Source organism: Triticum dicoccoides, chromosome 6A (genome assembly GCF_002162155.2).
Source record: "Triticum dicoccoides isolate Atlit2015 ecotype Zavitan chromosome 6A, WEW_v2.0, whole genome shotgun sequence".
NCBI classification, from domain to species: Eukaryota; Viridiplantae; Streptophyta; class Magnoliopsida; order Poales; family Poaceae; genus Triticum; species Triticum dicoccoides.
In genome coordinates, this window is record NC_041390.1 from 99241990 (window position 1) to 99251043 (window position 9054).

The 9054-nt window shown below is 52.0% G+C and overlaps 1 protein-coding gene across 1 annotated transcript in view; it reads right to left on the bottom strand.

Moving 5' to 3' along the window:
- Nucleotides 1-503: 503 nt before the first annotated feature.
- The window catches only part of LOC119315286 (probable LRR receptor-like serine/threonine-protein kinase At1g05700), a 19319-nt gene continuing 10768 nt past the window's right edge, over nucleotides 504-9054 (bottom strand). Inside the window, exons 6-13 of the mRNA XM_037589948.1 lie at nucleotides 8218-8289; nucleotides 8050-8130; nucleotides 7293-7453; nucleotides 6939-7159; nucleotides 6576-6702; nucleotides 1551-1616; nucleotides 1277-1463; nucleotides 504-1162 (exon numbers count right to left, since the gene is read on the bottom strand). Of these exons, the coding sequence (XP_037445845.1) occupies nucleotides 697-1162; nucleotides 1277-1463; nucleotides 1551-1616; nucleotides 6576-6702; nucleotides 6939-7159; nucleotides 7293-7453; nucleotides 8050-8130; nucleotides 8218-8289 (1381 nt within the window). The 3' untranslated portion in view covers nucleotides 504-696. The remainder of the gene's footprint in view (nucleotides 1163-1276; nucleotides 1464-1550; nucleotides 1617-6575; nucleotides 6703-6938; nucleotides 7160-7292; nucleotides 7454-8049; nucleotides 8131-8217; nucleotides 8290-9054) is intronic.

The window sequence follows — 9054 nt, forward strand, 5'->3', positions numbered from 1 at the left end:
CGTCGAGAAAACGCACACCTCCATGACCTGCCGCAAGCTGCACCAGTTGATGGAGTCGAACGCTTTGGCAAAATCCAGCTTCAAAACCATGATGGGGGAGGAGCGCTTGCGGCAGCACTGAGATGCCTACACGAAGTTCTCAGATATGCATGTGCTCCTCCCTGCGATAAAGTATAAACCTTGATTGATCCATGTCGACAACCTGGCTGATTTTTGTCTCTAAAGCGGTAAACCCTGGTGATTAGGCCACGACACAGGATCTTCACGTCGCCATTCTGAAGTGAGACCGGCCGGAACGCTCCCGGCGAGGGGATGCCGTCGCCCTTGGGGAGGACCACATAGGCCCTATTCACGCCGGTGAGCTGAGCAGTGCAGGCGTGCACCTCGTCAAAGAGGCGCTGAAGGAGAGAAACATGAAAAACATGGACCAACTAAGAGGAACGTGCCAACAAACAAGGCCACCCTAAACACTGAGAAGCCTACCACTGGCAGGCCGTCCAAATCAGAACATATATTCCCTAGTAATCCATTTGAGCTTCTTTCATCACAATTCCTTTTTATCTAGAACAGGCAGACTCCATCTAAGCATTGCCAGAAATTTGAGAACATCGAAAAGAAAGACAAGATGACGGCTTATCAGAAAGGTAAGGCAAGAGCGCTTAAATCTCCAGCATTAGTGTAAGATCATCAAACCTATTATCTCATTGCAGGGCCAGCAGCCGCTTGTATCTCCCCTTCTTGCTGCTTTTCTTCTTCTTCTATCTCAAGTGCACTTCCCTCTCCAGGACAGGTCGAATCATCACCATTCGAACCCAAGCTTCTTCTCCTCCCATCACGACGGTTCTCGAGCTCCAAACACTCCTTAAGCTGCGCCACCACCTCCGCCATCGTCGGCCGCTCTCGGGAGGCGTCTCGCTTGCAATGCAGCGCCAAGTCAGCGGCTTTCCAGACAGAGTTGATGTCATAGTCCCCTCCCATCTTTGCATCCACAATGCTCTCGATGTTTCCATGGTCGAGGCTCTGGTGCACCCACTCCCCGATGTGGATGCTCATGCTGTCGCTAATTGGTATGACAGGGGCATGACCCGTGATGAGCTCCAGGAGGACGACACCAAAGCTGTACAGGTCGCTCTTCTCACTGATGTGATAACTGCGGAAGTACCTGAACAATTGGTAGACACAGGGGTACTTAACTATGACAAAGTAACAACACTTCTGGCAATATTGAAGACAAGTGGATACATGGGAGAAGAGATTGATGATGTGCATGACGTACTCAGGATCTAAGTAGCCCATAGTACCAGCTGGCTCCGTGGTTATATGTGTTTCGGACTCGCTGAAAGCCTTGGTCAGGCCAAAATCAGCAATTTTAGCCCCAAGATCTGTGGTCAGGAGGATGTTCCTGCTCTTCACATCTCTGTGTATCAATGCTGGCTTACAGGCGATGTGCAGATACTCAAGACCTGTCATAGAAAAAAATATCACTTTTTCGTTAGCAGTTATGAGTAAATGAAATTTCAGGACCTAGTAGAAGGCCGCTATGTCCTAACCTTGTGCAGCATCAAGGGCGATCTGAAGACGCTGCTCCCAACTGAGTGGTTTACTAGTAGAAGTGGCTTCGCATGTCAACAGGAATTAAACGTAGTTAGCTTAAAGAAGATATTGGGAAATTCATGGACTTCAGTTAGTAACCCCAGATATTTTAAGGACTATGCAGTTCTCGTTTGAGTAAAATGTAACATTTCCATCATTCGAATTTCAGGATATAGACGTGCCCCACATGACATCTCTCCCCCCCTCGACGAGCAGCTCGTCCTCGAGCTGAAAAGCGGGGTAGCGCTCGACGAAACTGTCAAGATCCTCCCATGTAGCTGACGAAGCTGCTTCACCCTTCCAGTGGACGAGTAGCTGGCGAACGCCGCGTGCTAGGCGCGCACGAGTCACGCGCTCTGGTTCTGGAACAGCCGCCCCGTTGTGGATCGAAGGCAATCCCGGCGGTGTAGTTGGAGGAATGCCGAAGAACTTCTTGAGGAGGCCCACGTGGAACACGTCATGGAGGCGCAAGCGTGCCGGAAGCTCAAGACGGTATGCCACGTCGTTGATCACTTCTGAAATGCGGTACGGCCCATAGAATCGTGGCTTGAGCTTGCCCCTGGTTGGCAAGTTGAGAGAGGACGCGGCGCGCTGTCGAAGGCGAAGCCAAACCCAATCGCCCACCTCATGCCGAATGTCCCGATGACGTCTGTCGTAGTAGGACTTATAGACCGCCTGTGCCTGTTGTAGACGATAGCGGACGTCCTCGATAAGTTCGTCGCGCTCAGCCATGCTCCTGGCCACTGCAGCTACCCGTGTGTCGCCGGGCTCGTAAGAGCGAATAGTGGGAGGGTCACGGCCATACACAAGCTTGAACGGAGTCTCTTGGGTTGCTGTCTGGTAGGCGGTGTTGTATATGTACTCAGCCCAGGGAAGCCACCGGAGCCACTGCTTGGGACGATCCCCGGTAAGACACCGTAAATACATCACAATGATCTTGTTAGCAGCCTCCGTTTGACCATCCGACTGCGGGTGAAATGCTGACGTCATGTGCAGCTTTGTCCCCGTGAGGCGCATGAGCTCTCGCCAAAAAGCGGAGGTGAAGACTGGGTCGCGGTCAGAGACCATGGACTGCGGCACGCCATGGAGACGAACAACCTCAGCGAAGAACACCTGTGCCACTGACTCTGCCGTGTATGGGTGGGCTAACGCCACAAAATGGCAATACTTGCTGAAGCGATCCACCACGGTGAGGATGACAGACTTCCCGCCTACGCGAGGAAGCGCTTCCACGAAGTCGATGCCGATGTCAGTCCACACGCCCGTGGGCACCGGCAGCGGCAGTAGCAGCCCAGCGGGGTGCAAGTGCTCGGACTTGTACCGCTGGCAGGTACCGCAATTGCGGACGTACTCCTGCACCGTCTTGCGAAGGTTAGGTGCGTGGAAATCGCGGCGGAGACGATGCAATGTGCGCAGGACGCCTTCATGCCCATCATCGTGCACGGCACTGAGAATCTCCTGGAGTAGCGGGGATGACGGCGGAATGTAGAGGCGGCCGTTGAAAGTAACGAGGCCGTCGGAGAGCGCCCAAGGCTGTTGCCGCGCACCTGCCGTGATATCCTCCCGCAGTGTGACGAGCGCCGGATCAGTGGACGTCGCTTGCCGGAGGCGATTGATGAAGTCGAAACGAGGCCCCAAGACCGCCATGATCGTCGTCTCCTCCGTGTCGCGGCGGGAAAGTGCATCCGCCACCGTGTTGGTACTACCTGCCTTGTACTCCACCGTAAAGTCGAATCCCAGGAGTTTGCCAACCCAATGATGCTGCGGGATGGTGGCCAAACGCTGGTCAAGCAGAAATTTGAGGCTGTAATGATCCGTTTTTACCACAAACTGGTGCCCCCATAGGTACGGCCTCCAGTGGCGAATCGCGAGCACCAGGCCGATGAGTTCCCGTTCATACGCTGCCAGGGAACGGTGACGTGGCGCGGCTGGCCGGCTAAAGAAAGCCACCGGGTGGTGGTCTTGAAGAAGGACGGCCCCGAAACCGTACGTCGATGCGTCACACTCGACGATGAACGGCCGTGTAAAATCCGGTAACGTGAGGACGGGAGCCGTGGTGATTGCCGTCTTGAGGGTGTTAAAAGCTGCTGCCGCCTCCGGCGACCAAGAGAAACCATCCTTGCGAAGGAGGGCCGTCAGGGGCGCGGCAACCACGCCAAAGTCCTTGACAAACTTGTGGTAGTACCCCGCAAGGCCGAGAAAGCCCCGAACCGCGCGCGCCGAGCGTGGTTGCGGCCAGTCCGCCACTGCCTGCACCTTTTCCGGATCCATGGCCACGCCTGCAGCGGAGATGGTGTGACCCAGGTATGCGATTGATTCAACGGCGAACGCGCATTTGGAGCGCTTGACGAAGAGCCGGTGCTGGTGCAGGACCGTGTGCAGGACCGTGAAGACGGTGCGCACATGTCGTAGATGGTCAGCCCATGTCTCGCTGAAAATGAGGATGTCGTCAAAGAAGACGAGAACAAAACGGCGCAGGTATGGCCGCAGCAGATCATTCATGAGGGCCTGGAACGTGGCCGGCGCGTTGCAAAGTCCGAACGGCATCACCAGAAACTCGTAGAGGCCGTCATGAGTACGGAAAGCTGTCTTCGGGATGTCCTCCGCACGCATCCGCACCTGGTGGTAGCCGGAACGTAAATCGAGCTTGGTGAAGAAACGAGCGTGCCGTAGCTCGTCGAGGAGTTCGTCCACCACCGGAATCGGGAACGCATTCTTGACAGTAATGGCGTTCAGGGCGCGATAATCGATGCAGAAGCGCCAGGACCCGTCGGCCTTGCGGACCAGCAGTACCGGGGACGAGAATGCGGAACAACTCGCACGGATGATACCTTGGGCGAGCATGGCGGCGCACTGACGCTCCAGCTCGTCCTTGTGCGCGGCCGGGTATCGATACGGACGGACGGCCACCGGGGCGGAACCAGGTAGCAGGGTGATGCCGTGATCGCGGCTGCGGGGCGGTGGCACGCCGGAGGGGTCGGCGAAGATGCCGTCGAACTCGGTGATGATGGCGTCCAGGAAGTCGCGGCCGCTGCATGATTTTAGGGCTGGCCCGTCCGGTCCTGCAATGCCGTGCCAGCACACCCGATGGCCCCGCCGCCAGAATGTCATGGAGAGGGATCGGAAATCCCACAGGATCGGTCCGAGCGACGCCAGCCACTGCGTGCCCAGGACGATGTCGTAGCCCGCGAGCGGCAAGGCGAGGAAATCCTCCGCGAACTCCTCGTGGCCGATGCGGAAGGGCACGACGCGGTACGCGCCCTGGCACGGAACGCGCTCGCCGTTGGCCACCGTGACGCGCATCTTCTCTGTGGTGGGGGGCGGTAACGTAGCACGAGCGGCCGCCTCTTCGGCGATGAAGTTGTGGGTGGAGCCTGAATCGATTAGGGCGAGGAGGGAGACACCTCCGAGAGTAATCTGCATCTGCATGGTTTCACTCGTGCGCACGCCGGCGATCGCGTGGAGCGAGATTTGAGGATCGACCCGCGATGCATCATCAGTGGCGGAGGCCGCGTCATCGTCGTCGTCGTCCGGCGCTAAGTCGAGGAGAAAGATGCGCTGGCACACGCGGTTGTGGCCCCTGCCAAACTTCTCGTTACAGTTGAAGCAAAGGCCCAGGCGACGGCGTTCCTCCATCTCTGTCTGGGAGAGACGCTTGATTGGGCGTCCGTCCGGCAGATTGTGGCCCTGCTGAGGTGCTGCTGGTGGGGCCGGAGCGGGGGGCGCGAGGCGTGGTCCTGGTGTCGGCAGGATGCCCTTCTGTGGAAAACGCACCGGTGGCGCGGCGGAAAGCGCGCACTGGTCGCGCAGCTCCAATTTGCGGGCGAGGCTCATGGCGACGGCGAGGGACTGTGGGTTATGGATCTCCACGTCGAGGCTGAGGGGTGGCTGGAGTCCCGCGGTGAAGATCTGCACTTTCTGTGTCTCGGATAAGGTGCCTGCCCGGGGAAGGAGTGCCTCAAACCGCTCCTGGAAGTCGACGACGGACGTCGTGCGTTTGCACGCCATTAGTTCGCCCAGCGGGTTAGCGCGCAGCGGTGGCCCGAAGCAGAGATTGAGCAGCTCGGAGAAGCGGCGCCACGGAGGTGTGCCCTCGTCGCGCTGGACCTGCATATACCATAGTTGGGCAGGACCCTCGAGATTGTAGGACGCCATCCACACCTTCTCCTCCTCGGCGATCCGTTGTTGATGGAAGAAGGACTCGCATCTGTTGATGAAGGCGAGCGGATCAGACTTGCCGTCGAACTTGGGGAAGTCCATCTTCTGGAACCTGGGCGGCCGATCATTGTGGTGCTGCCCATCATGGGCGGCGTCAGCGCTGGACGAGGAGGACTTGTCCTTCTGGAGTGCGGTGACGGACGACTGCAGGGACGTCACCGTGGCCGTCAAGGCCTCGATCATCTTAGCCAGATCCGCGGTGGTCGGTTCTGCCATGCCGGAAGTGACCGAGGCGGCAGCGGATTGTGGCGATGTCGGGGAGCTGGGCGCGGACACAGGGGGGAAAGCGGCCGGCGGATGGAGCGTGGACGAGGAGGAGGATCGCCTGGAACCTGATACCAAGTTGTCAAGGGCCTCGGTGCCCAAGACAGCAGGACCTCGACTACGTAGTTCGTAGTCGCGGTGGATAGGAGCGCTAGGGTTTTTGCCTGGCTGCTCTATGATGCGGGAGGAGAAGATAGAAGGAAATAACTTTATTGCTTGTCCCTAAAGGGTGCTAACTATCTGATATATAAAGGCCCCATGGGCTAATAACAAACTAGAAACCTATACGAAACAAACTAGTCTAGGAACTAATGTGCCCGGATCAGGACTCCTGTCCAGCCTGCGCCTTGCCTGATGCGGCCGTCGGCTGCTCCTGGCCGCGCGGCCCACGTCTGTAAGACGTGCCCCACATGACAATATAGCACATAGCTGATGTAGGGCGCCTAAAACTTTGATTAGCCGATATAAGAATCTATATTTGAATAGCCAAGATAAACAACCTCTCAGATGATCCTGAAGGTTCCCTTCGGGCATGTACTCGTAAACAAGGGCCAAATGATTTCTGTCCTTGCAATAGCCAACCAAAGAAACTAAATTTTTGTGATGAATCCTGGTCAAGTGCTGAGCCTGCAATATAACGAGAGCACTGTCTTTCAGATAATTTAAGCAGAACACATAATGAGAATGATTAGTAAGTGTAGTTTAATACAAAAGCACAGAGCAAAAAATTCTTCAAAAAATGATTCATCAAAATTTATACACAGATGGCTACACTAAGAAATTTGGGGGAAAGAGATAAATGAAATGATTACACATGAATATTTCAATTGCGACATAGAACTTCAAACTGATTTTTCTTTTACCTCAGCCAGAAACTCTTTACCCCCTTGGGAAGATGACTCGGAACACACTTTCACAGCAACTGATTTTCCATTCTCCAAGTAACCAAGGAAGACAGGTCCAAACCCGCCCTTTCCAATCTGTTGGCTGAAATTATTCGTGATATGCTTCAGTTCTTTGTAAGAGAACTCTCGGTTCTCAAGTAATGCTGATTCATCTTCATGACCAGTAGCATTTCGCTTAGCTGAATAAATGCACAGAGTAGTTAAAGGCAAGAACTTTTCCTTCCGTATAACAAAAGCCAAAATAAAATGGAAATACTGAAGTGCGTAAGGCACAAAACATAAAGCATCACTTCCTCCATCTGACTGTGTCACCTTTTCCTTTGAGCACTTGGCACAGCAAAAATAGGATAACAAACAGTGCAATGGCAGCAGCTATTGGTACAACTATTGCGGTGAGAAGTGTCCCGTTGATTTTCTTTCGATCTGATCTGCAGGCAGTACCGTTGCCACAAAGATTTACATTATCACCAACCCTGCCAATTCAAAATGTACAAGATTAATCACAATATAATGTGATTCCATAGTGTTCCAAATAAAGAGAGATGTCTCATTATGAATGATGGTAGGAGCTAGTACTTCTCTATAAATATACTGATCAATCAGACCTAATAATTAACTGTCAGATGTAACACTGAAACTACTTTTAAAGGTGCTTTCATAACGAATGTTTTAAAGAAAGTGAAACTACCCATTAAATGCACTGGGACAAAGGAAACTGATATATAATAATCTTCCATGCCTTTCTACAGAAATCCAACCATAAGCATATTACTTTGTTCACTGGAGTTACCGGTCCTTGTTGTAGTATCACTTACAGTTGATAACTGACGATGAGATAACTTATCTTTCCAATTAACTAGAGGTACTACACTTTACTGAATGAAGAGTCAAAGAAATTGAAAAGCAATAGGCCCAAATAGCAAAGCATAAAAGTTTTAGTTAGTTTTATATTAAATTATCACTTATAAAAATATTACTGACATCATTCAAAAACGTTAAGCTACTTAGTGTGTGTATTTTTCTTCCAAAAATATATTTAAATCTAGTTAACTTTCGAAATAAAACATACCTTAGTGATAAGGACCCATTTTGGGACCTTTGTAGAAGGCTGTAAGGAATTGGTCCACTCAGATCATTGCTGGACAAATCACTATGAAGGAAAACATTGTATACATACCATTGTCAGAAAAATGTTGTGTTGAGATTCAAGGACGAACAGACAAGTCATAAGACTTACAGAAACATCAGTGATGAAAGTTGCCCAAGAAAATTCGGAATAGGACCAGACAAGTTGTTGTGTGACAAATCCCTGGAAGGAATAACAGATCTTGTGAACTATAGCTAGTAAGTAAATGGGGAAATACAATGTTTTTGGAAGTTCTGTTTTCAGCTTCAGTGCATGCTGAATACAAGAGGCAAAAGTATGCAGCTAATCACTGCATGTAAATGAAGAGAATTACGTTTCTCTTCCAAACTATATCATTAGTGTTCTGACAGTATATTTTCCTGAATGGTGAAGACAAATGGGGACGCACAAATCATGTGTCCAGAGCTTCTATATGGAGACACAGAGTTCTTTATTTTTCCTGAAAACTGATGGATAAGTCTGTGTACTAGGGTCGTTGTGGGGCTGCAGCACATGGTCCTTGTGGCAGTTAGGATAGAGTTCCTGACCATCAAGGACTGGCAGTTAGGATAGCATCTTAGACTGGCATCTTAGACTAGCATCTTAGACTGGCATCTTAGCAGCATCTCAGCATATGCTTGGCTGGCTAGCAGCCTATAAGTATGTATCCCCAACCTCTCAGGTTGGCATAGCATTGTGTGAGAAATAAACCAACGAAAATTGTCCCAACTCTCCTAGTGTCATCCACAACTATCAATGCTCAGGTTCAAAGGTCAGGGTACAAGATAACGAGGCTCTGATACCACTTGTTAGACCTTTGAACCTGAGCATTGATAGTTGTGGATGACACTAGGAGAGTTGGGACAATTTTCGTTGGTTTATTTCTCACACGATGCCATGCCAACCTGAGAGGATGACACTAGGAGAGTTGGGACAATTTCCGTTGGT